At 46.0% G+C, this 16,121-nt stretch overlaps 2 protein-coding genes and 1 long non-coding RNA gene across 3 annotated transcripts in view; 2 read left to right on the forward strand and 1 right to left on the reverse strand.

Annotated features, from left to right (window-relative positions):
* The window catches only part of SMIM13 (small integral membrane protein 13), a 42,895-nt gene extending 28,828 nt beyond the window's left edge, over positions 1 to 14,067 (reverse strand). Inside the window, exon 1 of the mRNA XM_055264125.2 lies at positions 13,463 to 14,067. Within this exon, the coding sequence (XP_055120100.1) occupies positions 13,463 to 13,538 (76 nt within the window). The 5' untranslated portion in view covers positions 13,539 to 14,067. The remainder of the gene's footprint in view (positions 1 to 13,462) is intronic.
* On the forward strand, positions 1,583 to 5,325 carry ERVFRD-1 (endogenous retrovirus group FRD member 1, envelope). The gene has a single exon (XM_055264124.2). It carries the CDS (start codon positions 1,903 to 1,905, stop codon positions 3,517 to 3,519), a length of 1,617 nt encoding a protein of 538 aa, XP_055120099.1. The 5' UTR covers positions 1,583 to 1,902; the 3' UTR covers positions 3,520 to 5,325.
* The window catches only part of LOC134735703 (uncharacterized), a 41,319-nt gene continuing 39,257 nt past the window's right edge, over positions 14,060 to 16,121 (forward strand). The window contains exon 1 of the long non-coding RNA XR_010119083.1: positions 14,060 to 14,475. This is a non-coding gene — a long non-coding RNA (uncharacterized lncRNA). The remainder of the gene's footprint in view (positions 14,476 to 16,121) is intronic.

A 16,121-nucleotide genomic window follows, 5' to 3' on the forward strand; every position in this document is an offset into this window, starting at 1 on the left:
ATTAACACCACATTTGTGTTCTGAGATACTTAACCAAATTTATGCCAGGCAGGAAGACTTAAAAGATCAGCTCCTAGATAATCCACATGACATACTGTTTTCAAGTGGGAATAGCTTTGTCAGGGATAGAACTAGATACGCAGAGTATGCTATAATGTCCCTTCAACAAATTACAGAGGCTAAAGCTCTGTTCCTGAGGACCTCTGTGCAACTAGCCAAACTCACTGCGCTGACCAAAGCCCTAACTAGGGGAAAGAAAAAGTATATACAAATTCCAAATACACGTTTCTGGTGCTTCACACTCATGGCTATCTGGAAGGAGAGGGTGTACCTAACAGCTCCAGATACTCAAATTAAGTATGGGCCTCAAATCTTAGAGCTATTAGAGGCTGTTCATTTGCCCCAGGAAGTGACAATACACAGTAAAGGACACCAAAGGGGCTCCGATGAAACTGCATGGGGAAATAGGTTAGCTGACTAAACAGCTAAAGAGACAGGCATCTCAAAAGATACCTTCATGGGGGCCTTGCTCCTCTCTCTCCCCAGTGAACTGCTCTCTCTCCAATACACTAAGGAAGAAAGAGATTGGGCCACCCAACACGGGTATTGAGAAGAAACCAATGGATGGTATAGGTTGGGAGAGCTTCTCCGTGTACCTAAAGCCTCCCAATGGAAATCATCAAGAGTTTACAGGACTCCTGCCACTTTAGAAAAGACAGTCTAGGGCAAATTTGTAAACCGGTGTTCAGTGGGGGAGGGACTAAATAAAACTATTCAACAGGTTTGTCAAGCCTGCACTTTGTGCACTATAAATAATCCCCAGACAGGAAAGCCCTCCCCATCAGTAAGTCCAATCCAAAGGAGAGGTACACACCCTGCGGAGGACTGGCAGATGGACTTCACTCAGCTCCCTGCATACCACAGGTTTAAATACCTCTTGGTATGTGTAGACACCTTCACAGGATGGGTAGAAGCCTGCCTCACAAGGACTGAAAAGGCACAGGAGGTAGCTAAATTCCTCCTAAAGGAACTCATTCCTCAGTTCAGGCAACCCAGGTCATTGCAGAATGACAATGGTTCATCCTTCATTTCCCAATTAACTCAACAGGTTAGTAGTGCCCTGAACATAAAGCTTCACTCTGCCAGGAGACTGTAATCTTCGGGAAAAGCGGAAAGAAATAACCAAACCCTCAAACACATCCCCAACAAACTCTGCCAGGAAACAGCACAGCCATGGGTGTACCTCTTAGCTTTAGCCCTCCTTCTGATTCATTGCCCCTAAGGCTCCCTTGCAATTAAGCCCCTTCAAGGCTTTATATGGTAGGCCATTCCTATATTCTGTCATTACTAGATGAAGAAACCACCAAAATCACCCACTATGTTTCTTCTTTAGCAGGCTTCTAACAGCCTCTCTAGGAATATGGTTTACAAACAAACCCGAAATCTAAAGGGGAAAAATCCCCACCTCTATACCCTGTAGGCTCACAACTTCTCATTAACGCCTGGAAGGATGGAACGCCAAATTCCCAACAAACTCCTATTTGAAAGGGCCCCCTCACCATTCTATTATCTACCTCTACAGCCATTACAGTACTGGAGACTGCCAGCTAGATCCATCACACCCAAGTGAAGCTGTGGAAAAGCCCTTAAACACCAGAGCCAGAACCAGCAACCTCAGCTCCGGAATACACTTGCAAGGCACTGGAAGATCTAAAATTCCTCTTTAAACAAAAAGATAAGTAATGCCCCACCAACATCCTTTCACCTCAAAGTAAGGTGATCCCAATACTAGAAATTTTATTGGCAACTGCTCTGATTGTTATCACTATTTTAACCCTAACTTGTACACCACCAGGAGTTCCATTGGCAGCTCGTTTTGTGACCAGTTTCTCTTAGGTCACCATGGGCCTGCTCCTGCTGGTTCTCATTCTCACGCCTTTACTAGCAGCCTACCGCCATCCTGATTTCCCGTTATTGGAAAAAGCTCAGCAACTGCTCCAAAGTACAGGATCCCCTTACTCTACCAATTGCTGGTTATGTACTAGCTCTTCCACTGAAACACCAGGGACAGCTTATCCAGCCTCGCCCAGAGAATGGACAAGCATAGAGGCGGAATTACATATTTCCTATCAATGGGACCCTAATCTGAAAGGATTGATGAGGCCTGCAAATAGCCTTCTTTCAACGGTAAAGCAAGATTTCCCTGATATCCGCCAGAAACCTCCCATTTTCGGGCCCATCTTTACTAATATCAACTTAATGGGAATAGCCCCTATTTGTGTTACGGCCAAAAGAAAAAATGGAACAAATGTAGGCACTCTTCCAAGTACAGTCTGTAATGTTACTTTCACTGTAGATCCTAACCAACAGACTTATCAAACATACACCCACAACCAATTCCGCCATCAACCAAGATTCCCTAAACCTCCAAATATTACTTTTCCTCAGGGAACTTTGCTAGATAAATCCACCCGGTTTTGCCAGGGACGCCCAAGCTCATGCAGTACTCGAAATTTCTGGTTCCGGCCTACTGATTATAACCAATGTCTGCAAATTTCCAATCTCAGCTCTACAGCGGAATGGGTTCTATTGGACCAAACTCGAAATTCTCTTTTTTGGGAAAATAAAACCAAGGGAGCTAACCAGAGCCAAACACCCTGCGTCCAAGTCTTAGCAGGCATGACTATAGCCACCAGCTACCTGGGCATATCAGCAGTCTCAGAATTTTTTGGAAACTCCCTCACCCCCTTATTTCATTTCCATATCTCTACATGCCTTAAAACTCAAGGAGCATTTTATATTTGTGGCCAGTCAATTCACCAATGCCTCCCCAGTAACTGGACTGGAACTTGTACCATAGGCTATGTAACCCCGGACATCTTCATAGCCCCTGGCAATCTCTCTCTTCCAATACCAATCTATGGGAAGTCCCAGTTGCCCAGGGTGAGGAGGGCAATCCATTTCATTCCCCTTCTCGCGGGACTCGGTATTCTAGCTGGTACGGGAACCGGAATTGCTGGAATCACAAAAGCTTCCCTCACCTATAGCCAGCTCTCAAAGGAAATAGCCAACAACATTGACACCATGGCTAAAACCTTAACGACCGTGCAAGAACAAATTGACTCTTTAGCAGCCGTAGTCCTTCAAAATCGTCGAGGACTAGACATGTTAACAGCAGCACAGGGAGGAATTTGTTTGGCCTTAGATGAAAAATGTTGCTTTTGGGTAAATCAGTCAGGAAAAGTACAAGACAACATCAGACAACTCCTAAATCAAGCCTCCAGTTTACGGGAACGAGCCACTCAGGGTTGGTTAAATTGGGAAGGAACTTGGAAATGGTTCTCTTGGGTTCTTCCCTTCATAGGCCCACTTGTTAGTCTCCTACTTTTGCTCCTTTTTGGTCCATGTCTCCTAAATCTAATAACTCAATTTGTCTCCTCTCGCCTTCAGGCCATAAAGCTCCAGACGAATCTCAGTGCGGGATGCCGTCCTCGCACTATTCAAGAGTCACCCTTCTAAGGAGGACCCCTAGACTGCTCGCTAGTGGGACACGACAGAGGCGAAATCCTGCCCCGTCTCCTGTGGACCTGGCTGGATATGGCTTTTGCCAATCCACAGAGCCATCCTGCCCTGACAGCTAGCAAGAGGCCAAGACCCACAGAACAACCACTACAGCCCCTCTGTCAGCAGGAAGCAGTTAAAGAAGACTGACCTTCGTCCATTTTCCCAAATAATTGGGTCTTGGATTCTTGAGGGGGGGAAATGTTGGAGCAGGCAGCTAGTCAGACATGAGCAGGGCAGGGGAGGGCCCCCTCACCAGAAATGTCAGGTGACCATCAGGTGACGGTCAGGCAGTTGTTAAGCTGTGTCTCTAACATAATAATGGGTGGCAGCTGGTGCCAGGGAAAGATGGCCTCCCAATAGATAGGAAACACCTGAAGCTGGTGATCAGCCGCTTCCTGATAAGATCTCAAGAGTTGGGCACGCAGGCTCAAGCATACACGCTAAGAGGCAAAATAGTGGCATTTAACTCGTATATGACCTTCCTTTAGGAAGGCTTGACTGGTAAGGGAAAAGCTCCTCCAGTGAACACGTGCACAACTTCAGTAAGAACACTGCACATGTGTCCCCTCCCAAGTGCTGGCAGGCCACTGTGCATGCAGACAGCCCGCCCCAAAGAAAAATCAGAGCAGGAGAAATGGAAACCCCGGAACCATGCCAATGTATAAAACCCCAAGTCAAGGGCCTAGCAAGGCAATTGCATCTCTCAAGTTGCCCGCTTGGCTCTCTTCAAGTGCACTTTGCCTCCTTTTGTTCTTGCTCTAAAACTTTTACTCCTGCTCTAAAACTTGCCTCAGACTGCCATGCTACCTTACGCCTCCCTGGCCAAATTCCCTCCTCTCCTCCGGCGGGCAAGGATGGAGTTTGCTGCAGACCCATGGGATTTGCTGCTGGTAACAGTTCCACCATTTAGGTTCCAGCACCAAGCAAACTAACATCCAACTCAGTGTAAACAGCCAAACAAAACTTAAGCTTAACCAATCAGAAACCACCATCTAACCTCTAACTAGGTCCTTTCAACTTTAACCAAGTATTTTCTTTGTCTTGCTTCTGTGGGCACCTTATAAAAATTTCCCCCTTGTACCTCTGTAGTACAGACCCAGTTGCTCACAGTTTGGCCCTGCCTGTTCATGAATCACCCTTGCTCAAATAAACTCTCTAAAATGCTAATGTGCCTAAGTTGACTTCTTAATACATCTTTGCAGATTGTAGGAAAACCAACGAACCAGACAACCTACAAAATTTGTTCACACTTTTCTGTAATCAACACATTTTACCTCAGTCTACTATCTTTGAAATATGTACATTATCCTAAGTAAAACTGTATTAATCTAAGGATAGTTTAAATTTCTAAAACCAAATTTAATCTTTAAAAATTGACTTTTTGGCCGGGCGCGGTGGCTCACGCTTGTAATCCCAGCACTTTGGGAGGCTGAGGCGGGCGGATCACGAGGTCAGGAGATCGAGACTACAGTGAAACCCCGTCTCTACTAAAAATACAAAAAAATTAGCCGGGCATGGTGGCGGGCGCCTGTAGTCCCAGCTACTCGGAGAGGCTGAGGCAGGAGAATGGCGTGAACCCGGGAGGCAGAGCTAGCAGTGAGCCGAGATCACGCCACTGCACTCCAGCCTGGGCGACAAAGCGAGATTCCGTCTCAAAAAAAAAAAAAAAAAAAAAAAATTGATTTTTCAAAAGTCAATTCATATACATCCGCCTGTACTGAAGCCATCCTCACAGGGTTAATGAGAATTCTGGACAGAAACATAGTTATAATTAAGCATTAAGCTGCATTTTGACCCATTTTCTTGTAACCAAAAATCACAATACACTAGATACTGTCCATTTACATCTCCATGGTTCCTAAAAATAAGATTTTTGAGTTAGAATCACAAGGCTTTTAAGAATTGCTAAAGATGAGGCCAGGTGTGGTGGCTCACACCTGTAATCCCAGCAATTTGGGAGGCCGAGGTGGGCGGATCACCAGATCAGGAGTTCAAGACCAACCTGGCCAACATAGTGAAACCCCGTCTCTACTAAAAATACAAAAAATTAGCAGGGTGTGGTGGCGCATGCCTGTAATACAGCTACTTGGGTGGCTGAGGCAGGAGAATCTCTTGAACTCAGGAGGGGGAGGTTGCAGTGAGCAGCGATTGTGCCACTCCACTCCAGCCTGGGCAACAGATGAGACTCCGTCTCAAAAAAAAAAAAAAAAAAAAAGAATTGCTTAAGATGTTTTTCAGGTTCTGGAATTACAGTAAAACAGCTGTCACCAGTTTAAGATCAGTTTAAAGACACCCTACAGAGTAATCAAATCAGCATGAGAATAGTGTCTTCATCTCCCTGTCCCATGGTTTCGCCCCTGCACTCTTTGACCAATCAATCGGCCCACTCCAAAACCCTTAAACCCTAGCCCCAAACCCCTCCAAGATGGATTTGGGGTTTCCTTCCATCTCCTCCTTCGGAAGCCCTACCATAAAACCTCTTCACTGCAACCTGGTATTGCGAGAAGCAGCTCTATTAGTTATAGTACCTCAGTGTAAGATAAATAAGCAGAAACAAAGTCGAACCTCAGTATTCCTGAATTATCTGTGAATTTATCTACTTGCTGAAATAAGACAGGTTGAGTTCATTGCTCAAGCCACACAGCTAGTAAGCGGCAACACTAGCTGTGTGACTTGATCACACAGTCACAGATCAGCCCAGGTCCAACGCTGATCATAGAACAACCAAGTTCTGAAATTAAAAACTGGACAGCTAAAATTAAAAATTCAATTTAAGAGACAGAAGATAAAGCCCCAAACATCCTCCAGAAGAAAGGGGCAGGAGGGAATTAGGAGATAAAAAGATAAAATTAAAGAATCAACCCAAGAGGTCCAGCATACAACTACCAGAAGTTTCAGAGAGAACAGAAAAAAAAAAAAAAAAAAAGAAAATGGAGAGGAGGAAATTGATCACAAATCTAGCAGAAACTTTCTCCACAAATGAGGAAAAAATCTGAATTAAAGGGACCTAGAAAAATGAAAGAGACACACACAAAGGTACATCATTATGACATTTCAGTATACAATGACAAAAAGGCTATCCAAAAAGCATCTTGAAAGAGAAACCAAGTCATGTATAATGACAAGGAAACGGAAGGCATTAAATTTTTCAATACCAGACCTGGAAGCAAGAAATCAATGGGGTAACCATTTTTAAATTTTGGGTGAAAATCATTTGTAACCCCAAAATCTATTCAAATTATCAATCAAGTATAAAGGTAGAAAATAAATAAATAGAGACATTTTCAGGTATGCATTAGCTCAAAAAATTATTTTTCATGCATTCTTTCCTAGAAAGCTACTAGAAAATGTGCTCCAACAAAAAGAGAATGGAAACTGAAAAAGATAATGACATGAGATCCAGAAAACAGGGTACAGAACAGGATAATAAAGAAAGTACAACTTTCTACAGAATGACAGCTGTTGAGAAAGAAGGAAGGTTCTGGATCTGGGTGGGGGAAGGAGGGGAAAAGCAATCCATTTGAACATGTGGGAAATACTACTGATGAGTATAAGATATTGTGGAACATCTGGTAGGGAGCACATAACAATGTACCAAAGTAGGCCAGACACCATGGCTCATGCCTGTAATCCCAGTACTTTGGGAGGCCGAGGCGGGTGGATCACGAGGTCAGGAGATTGAGACCATCCTGGCTAACACGGTGAAACCTCGTCTCCACTAAAAATACAAAAAATTAGCCAGGCATGCATGGTGGCAGGCACCTGTAGTCCCAGCTACTCGGGAGGCTGAAGCAGGAGAATCGCTTGAACCCAGGAGATGGAGGTTGCAGTGAGCCGAGATTGCGCCACTGGACTCCAGCCTGGGCAACAGAGTGAGACTACCTCTCAAAGAAAAACAACAACAACAACAACAACAACAACGACAACAACAAAAGTACCAAAGTAATACTAGGTAAGCTAAAAAGGCAATTATGTATTAACTTCAAAAAAATGAAGAACCATGTAAAAATGAAAGTGTGGTCATATTACACTATTTAACCAGCAGAGAATAATGTTTACAGAGTCAAAATATAAATCCACACTATTAAGTCAGCTAAATGTATTATCAATGGCAAGCAGAGAAAGAAATGGATGGAGCATCTACCATGGTTAATAATGTCTAAAAATATATAGTGGCTATTTAGGTCTCTAAAGCTTATGATGCTTCTCTACCTCTACCCTCACCACTAGGAGAACTGGAGTAACAGAATTGAAATAAACTCTTATCTGTTGTATTGAGATCTCCATTGGACATATCAGGTGTTTTATTTGTAGGAGCTTGGGTATTCTGCAGCATTCATCTATCCATTTGTTGAACAAATGTTTATTGAGTGTCTACTATGTGCCAGACACTTCTGTAGGTGTCAGGAATACGGTAGTGAAGAAAACAAAATGCCTGCCCTCACTGGGCCTTACCCTCTAGTGTAGGAGACAGATGATGGACAAGCAAAACATGTAGTATGGGCCAGACGCGGTGGCTCACGCCTGTAATCCTAGCACTTTGGGAGGCCGAGGCAGGTGGATCATGAGGTCAGGAGATTGAGACCACGCTGGGCAACATGGTGAAACCCCATCGCTACTAAAAATACAAAAATTAGCCAGGTGTGGTGGCGGGCGCCTATAATCCCAGCTACTCGGGAGGCTGAGGCAGAAGAATCCCTTGAACCCAGGAGGCGGAGGTTGCGGTGAGCCGAGATTGCGCCACTGTACTCCAGCCTGGCGACAGAGCTAGACTCCGTCTCAAAAAAAAAAAAAGGCTGATGCATGAGCCTGGGGCTCAGGAGAGACGTAAGAGTTAGAGAAACAAATGTTTGAGTCATTAGCTACAGCAGACATTTAAATCTCTAGGACTGGATAGGAGACCTTGGGGAGTAAAAGAAAAAAATATATTTGCAGTATATTATAGAAACATAATAGAAAAAAATAGAATCCTCTCATAGAATAAGGGCAAGTACTAGTCCATAAACGTTTTATTTCAGAGATCGATGATAAGTAGATAGATGTATTAATGGACTAACACATGTAATCTGTATACTTATGAACATATTAGGAATAATCTATTTTCTATTGTTGGTTGTGGTCAAAAAAAGAAAATTCTACGGGATGAGAAGAAGCTAAGAAAAAATAATAGCCACTGTGGTAGGAAGAACATCATGGAAATACAGTATATAAAAGCCAAAGAAATGTTGAATGGACCAGGCATGGTGGCTCATGCCTGTAGTCCCAGCACCCTGGGAGCCCAAGGCAGGTGCATCACCTGAGGTCAGGAGTTCAAGACAAGCCTGGCCAACATGGTGAAATCCCGTCTCTACTAAAAATACAAAAAATTAGCTGGGCATGGTGGCTGACACCTGTAATCTCATCTACTCAGGAGGCTGGGGCAGGAGAATCACTTAAACCCAGGAGGCAGAAGTTGCTGTGAGCCAAGATTGCACCACTGTACTCCAGCCTGGGCAACAAGAGCAAAACTCCATCTCAAAAAAAGTAAATAAAAGAAACGTTAAATGTTTCTAGCAGAGATTGCTTAACTGTAAGGAACGAATATGACAATTTAAGCTCAATTAGGACTGAGAAGCAACCACCACAGGCTGGGTAATATGGAGGCCATCTGTTACTGACTTTGACAAGGGCAGCGTCACTGAATAGTGGGGGTAGAAAACACCTTGGAATGAATGAGAGGTGAGAAAGCAGAGACAACCAGTGTAGACAGAAGGGAAACCTCCCTAGGAATCTGAACTTTGGACATCAGAATTCACTAAGTGAAGGAGTCTGTCAGAGCTCTAAAGAAAACTACATAAATTCCTAGGGACAGATCTCTGTCATGGATTTTGTGTTCCCAATTCCTGGTAGACACTCAATATTCAGTTTGTTGAACTGAATGAAATAAGAAAACAGGAGACCCAGCCCAAAGAGCAGAGCCTCTTAATCGGAACTCCATGTTTGTATTCAAGGAAGATGAGTCCATGAAACCTCAGAAATTGGGTGGGAGGGCGGTGAGCAGAGGGCAGGTAAGTTATGTGGGTGAATTTTTCTTTTTTTAAAAAAAAGAAAGATTCACAGCATTTACCAGACTCTCAAAAGGGCTTGTGACCGCTAGAAGGGTTAAAAACAATTGTTTTATGGGCATACAGCTACTCCCTAGCTTTCAGCCAGTGCTAAAGACATGGTGCTTGTTATAGAGTGAATTGTGTGCCATCCAAATTCATATGTTGAAATTCTAACCCCCACTGTGACTGTACTGTATTTGGAGATAAGGTTTTTTTTTTTTTGAAACGGAGTTTCACTCTTGTTGCCCAGGCTGGAGTGCTATGGTGTGATGTCGGCTCACTGCAACCTCTGCCTACTGGGTTCAAGCAGTTCTCCTGCCTCAGCCTCCTGAGCAGCTGGAATTACAAGCATGTGCCATCATGCCCGGCAAATTTTTGGTATTCTTTTTTTTTTTTTTTTTTTAGCAGAGACGGGGATTCGCCATGTTGGCCAGGCTGGTCTCAAACTCCTGACCTCAGGTGACCTGCCTGCCTCTGCCTTCCAAAGGGCTGGGATTACAGGCACGAGCCGCCATGCCCAGCCTGGAGATAAAGCTTTTTAAAGAGGTAATTAAGGTTAAATAAAGTCATAGGGTGAGGGGCCATAATCCAGTGACTGATGTCCTTATAAAGAGATTAGAACACACAAAGGAGAGACTATGTGAAGAAACAAGGACAAGAGCACCATCTACAAGCCAAGGGGAGAAGCCTCAGGAGAAAATCAACCCTGCTGATCTCTGACTTTTAGCTTCCAGAGCTGTAAAAAAATAAATGCGTTTGACTGGGCATGGATGGCTCATGCCTGTAATCCCAGCACTTTGGGAAGTCGAGGTGGGCAGATCACCTGAGGTGGGGAGCTCGAGACCAGCCTGACCAACATGGAGAAACCGTGTCTCTACTAAAAATACAAAATTAGCCAGGCACTGGGGCCGGGCGTGGTGGCTCACGCCTGTAATCCCAGCACTTTGGAAAGCGGAGGCGGGTGGATCACCTGAGGTTGGGAGTTCAAAACCAACCTGGCCAACATGGAGAAACCCCATCTCTATTAAAAACAGAAAATTAGCTAGGCATGGTGGCGCATGCCTGTGATCCCCGCTACTCGGGAGGCTGAGGCAGGAGAATTGCTTGAACCTGGGTGGCAGAGGTTGCAGTGAGCCAAGATCACACCATTGCACTCCAGCCTGGGCAACAAGAGCGAAACTCCATCTCAAAAAAAATAAAAAAAGGAAAAAAAAAAAACAAAAGAAAGAAAACAAATGAGTTGTTTAAGCCACCCACCAGTCTCTGGTATTCTGTCATGGCAGCCCTGGCAAACTAATATCGCACTCTAATTTCTCTCTCAAGTCTGGTCTGATCCTTGCCTTCTCTCCCCAAGTTCCCGACCCATCCTAGTCAAAAGATGAGGCTACTCCATCATCAGTTCTCCCAACAACAAAAAAAGTATTGATTACTTCATCATAGAGCTTTTAGTTCTTGACTATTCCAAAAACTAAGGTGTCCTAGCACAGGGGTCCCCAACCCTAGCACACAGATCCCTCGTCCCTGCAGGAGGCAAGCATTACCATCTGAGCTCCGCCTCCTGTCTGATCAGCGGCATATCAGATTCTCATAGGAGCACAAACCCTGTTGTGAACTGCGCATAGGAGGGATCTAGGTTGCTCGCTCCTTATGAGAATCTAATTAATGCCTGATGATGAGGTGGAATAATTTTATCCCAAAACCATCCCTGCTCCATCTGTGGAAAAATTGTTCTCCACAAAACAAGTCCCTGGTGCCAAAAAGGTTGGGGACTGCGTCCTAGCACACCTCATCTCTCTTATTCCTTAATGTTTCTGAAACTAAAACCACTTTTAGAAAAATGTGTATAATTAAACCATCAAATAGCTGTTTAGAGATGAGAGAGCAATTTGGAATTCTGAAGCCACAAAAGTAAATTTGGCAAATATCCTAGCCAAGGTACGGTAGGGTCTACGTGTCACATTCCCATGCCCAGTTAGCTTGCATTTTCTTTTTTTTTTTTTTTTTGAGACGGAGTCTCGCTCTGTCGCCCAGGCTGGAGTGCAGTGGCGCAATCTCGGCTCACTGCAAGCTCCGCCTCCCGAGTTCACGCCATTCTCCTGCCTCAGCCTCTCCGAGTAGCTGGGACTACAGGCGCCCGCTACCACGCCCGGCTAATTTTTTTGTATATTTAGTAGAGACGGGGTTTCACCGTGGTCTCGATCTCCTGACCTCGTGATCCGCCCGCCTCGGCCTCCCAAAGTGCTGGGATCACAAGCTGAGCCACCGCGCCCGCCCCAGCTTGCATTTTCAAACCAGAAAGGGTAATAAATGCTTTCCCTCCTTCCCCACATCCAAACATATCACAAGGATTTTGTTTTCCTTACTTCAAGAACCTTAAACATCTACAATTAGTTCAATATTCTAACATTCTTCTGCTTGTTGACAGCACAAGCAGAAAATTGAGAAAGGTTATTCAATTGCTTTATCTCATCAGAAAAGAAAGGCTGTAAATTAGAAGCTTTAATCTGGTGTTATAGTAAAGCACAACAAAGTTTAAACATACATACAAGGCCGGGCACGGTGAATCACGCCTGTAATCCCAGCACTTTGGGAGGCCAAGGCGGGTGGATCACATGAGGTCAGGAGTTCAAGACCAGCCTGACCAACATGGTTAAACCCCACCTCTACTAAAAATACAAAAATTAGCTGGGCATGGTGGCGGGCGCCTGTAATCCCGGCTACAGCTACTCGAGAGTCTGAGGCAGGAGAATCACTTAAACCCAGGAGGCAGAGGTTGCAGTGGGCCAAGATCAGGCAGGCCATTGCACTCCTGCCTGGGCAACAACAGCGAGACTCCATCTCAAAAAATAAAATAAACATACAAGTTTATAAATACATATACATGCATATGCACAAGTGCACACATATATTCCACAGCGTCACTGTTAATTTGTACATTTATCGTGTAATGAACAAGCCCTATAGTATCTGTATGAATTGTGACCCATTATTACATCAACCTGAACCCATACTTCAGTCTTATAAACATGTGTAAACTCACTGACACGTGTTCTACATACTTTTTAGATTTTCACAATTGCTCAGCCACTTTGCTAAGAGACCTGTGGTCATCAGCTACTATATACATGTACAGAGAAATCAAAAAGATCTAAAATTGGGCTAACATTATCTTAAGAAAAAAGTTGAACGTCCTCTCATTCCAAGAAGGAAAATACGCACAGCATTCAAAATAGCACCATTACTATAGAACTGAGAGTTAGGTTACCTGACCCTGCAAGTTTAATATAGCCGGTGTTTTTAAGCTCTGCCTGGTCTCCACATCGCTGCTTGGAATTGATTTTAAGGCTGAACTCTTAAGTAAACAATTTTACGCGTGTTGAAAACCCAACTCTAGCCCACACGCTGATGAAACGAAGGTGACACCTCTCATTATTAAGGTCAGAATCTGTGCAAATGAAAAAGGACCAACCAATCACTTCACCTTCGAATGCAGGCCAAGGTTACAATCTGGGCAGCCTGTGGTGAGAATGAAAGAAGAGCAGACGCTGCCTGTGAAGCAAGACTGAGTTTCACTCAGAGTCAGGAAGCCCTGGAGCCTGTCCTTTCCCTCTCCAAGATGCCCGAGGGCCGGCCATGGGTAAAGGGCCCACCTCTACGCTCAGCCCTAGAGGCTAAGGGACTACAGTTGATTTTAAGACACTTGTCCGTCCACGCCCTTTTGTTTTTTTCAAAAAAAAAAAAAAACAAAAAAAAACACAGCAGATCAGCGACCCGGCGTGTGGAACTGCCCCGCGGCTGCCGCCCCCACTCACCGCACACCATCAGCAGCAGGACGATCAGCAGCGTGGCCACGAACACAAGCAGGGTCAGCCCGACGCTGTGCCACATCTTGGGGGCAGAAGGGCGGTCGGCTCGGGGCGGCTGGCGCGGACCGCGGTGAGCGCGGGCGGCGGCGCGTTCTGAGCTTCAGCGGCGGGCGCCAGGCGCGGCTGGGTGCCGGGGCGGCATGGGCGGCTGGCGCCCCCTCGGCAGCGCCCCCAGGGGGTGGGGCGGCGCAAAGGCGGGCACTGTGGGACCGCCCGCCCGCCCGCCGGCGTGGCCAGAGCGCGGGAGGCAGGCGCGCCTCAGGGCGCCTCTAGTCCCTCATCGCCCCGGGGAGCCGAGGCCGCGGTACCCAGAGACCCCAGCGGTCGGACGCGGTTCCATGGCGGACGCCGCGCGCCTGTAGGGAGGACAGAGGGTAAGCACGGGTACACACGGCGGCCACAAGGCCCTCGTCGCTGTCCACCCAAGTGTCTCTGAGACCCCAGGGATGCCAGATGTCAGCGTCGCTTGGCCGCGGCTGTAGCGGCTTCTCCACCCCAGGCCCCCTACGCTGCGGCAGCTCATCACCAAGCTCGCCTCCTCCGCGGCGCGGGGTCGGCTGGGAGATGGAGTGCAGAGCCTGGTGGAGGCGGGAGGGCTTTGTCTCGCAGGGACTACAACTCCCAGAATGCACCGCCACTCGGGTTTTGCTGCTTCCATCCTCGGGCCGCTTTGCGTTTGGTCTTGCTCAAGTCGCCTCTGTCGGACGACGGTGGGCTGGCCTCCTCCAAAGCCGCGGATTTGGCTGCCTGTCCTGCTGAGGCGCCAGTGAGATTTCAACCATTACTCCGTATACAAAGTCGTTTTGTTTCTAGCCGTGATCGATGAAGTACGCCCAGGGAGGAAAGAGGAGGCGGCTGCCTGAAAAACTGGTTGCTCGTGCACCCAGCCCTGTTGCCGGGGGCGAAGGTTGGATATTGGGGACTTGGAGGAAGTACTCAGGTCCTTGCCGAAGACACAGGTCAGGACACGAAATCTCCTCATTTTTCCCCTGCAACAGATGTTATGATCTATCTTTTCGTAGGTAAAGCATTTCAGAAATGGCCCGCGGGTGACTTAAGGATAGCTGCACTGCCCTCAAATCACCTGCCTGTGTTGTAAGTTAGACTCAGCTGCCTTCTTGAGACCAAGCGACAGGTGACCCACAGCTTGGAGATTTTGCAGCACTGGCTTACACCTCTACGAAACAAGACACTTTAATAATCTCAACTATTGTATCTCCACTCAAAATTGAAACTCCCCACTTCCGCCAGATTACATTCATTTGTTAAAGAGGTGCCCCCAGAAGAATGGAGGGTAAATGTGTCCCTCTTTTAGAAGGAATCAGAGCCTTCGCGTTTTGCTGTGATTCTTTTGCTCCCTGAGATACCTTTTTACTCTTCTAAAAATTACAGTTCCCTGTCTTCTGTCTCCAAAAACAAACACAAAAGTTCTAAGCAGCAATCCCTTGATTTAATAAATGTATCCTGCCATACCCAGCTGCCCTACTATGTGAACTGTATTCCCTAAGAAGCAACATTAGGAACAAATACCATGTATAAAAATACATTAAAGCATAATTACTTGCTTTGCAACAGATTTAATACTGATTCCTGTGAAGAGAATGAACCCAGTGCAATTAAGATACATTTACAAAAAAAATCAGTTTGTGCTTTTTTCATGGGTGGTTCAATTATGTTGCGTAAGTAAAACACATTTTATTAAAAGCCAGTTGAAAATAGGCGTCAGGGCTAGGCGAGGTGGCTCACGCCTGTAATCCCAGCACTTTGGGAGGCCGAGGCAGGCAGATCACTTGAAGTCAGGAGTTCGAGACCAGCCTGGCCAACATGGTGAAACCCTGTCTCTACTAAAAATACAAAAATTAGCCGGGGGTAGTGGTGGGCGCCTGTAATTCCAGCTACTCAGGAGGCTGAGGCAGGAGAATCGCTTGAACCCGGGAGGCCAAGGTTGCAGTGTGCCGAGATCGCACCACTGCACTCCAGCTTGGGCAACAGAGAGACTCTTATCAAAAGAAAAAAGAAAACAGACATCGGAAGAACTAAAAGAATTTATTTTAAAGGACCTTTTTCTCTTTGATTCACATATATTGGAATACCTATAGGGGCCAGGCACTGTTCTAAGTGCTGGGGATACAGCAGTGAATAAGACAAAGTGCCTTTACCCAAATATGTACATATGTCTTCTTTCCATATCTGATTCTTAGTAGGGGAACGCTTACCTTTCCTCCTCTGCTATTTCCTTCCATGAGGGAGGCAGCTTAGGTGGTATAATAATACTATGTCTGGGGCCAGGCACGGTGGCTCACGTCTGTAATCCCAGCACTTTGGGAGGCCGAGGAGGGCGGATCACAAGGTCAGGAGATCGAGACCATCCTGGCTAACACGGTGAAACCTCGTCTCTACTAAAAATACAAAAAATTAGCCGGGCGTGGTGGTGGGCGCCTATAGTCCCAGCTACTCGGGAGGCTGAGGCAGGAGAATGGCGTGAACCCGGTAGGCGGAGCTTGCAGTGAGCCGAGATCGCGCCACTGCACTCCAGCCTGGGTGACAGAGCGAGACTCCGTCTCAAAAAAATAAAAATAAAAAAACTATGTCTGGTCTCTCTATG

Source organism: Symphalangus syndactylus, chromosome 23 (assembly GCF_028878055.3).
Source record: "Symphalangus syndactylus isolate Jambi chromosome 23, NHGRI_mSymSyn1-v2.1_pri, whole genome shotgun sequence".
In the NCBI taxonomy this organism is placed as follows: Eukaryota; Metazoa; Chordata; class Mammalia; order Primates; family Hylobatidae; genus Symphalangus; species Symphalangus syndactylus.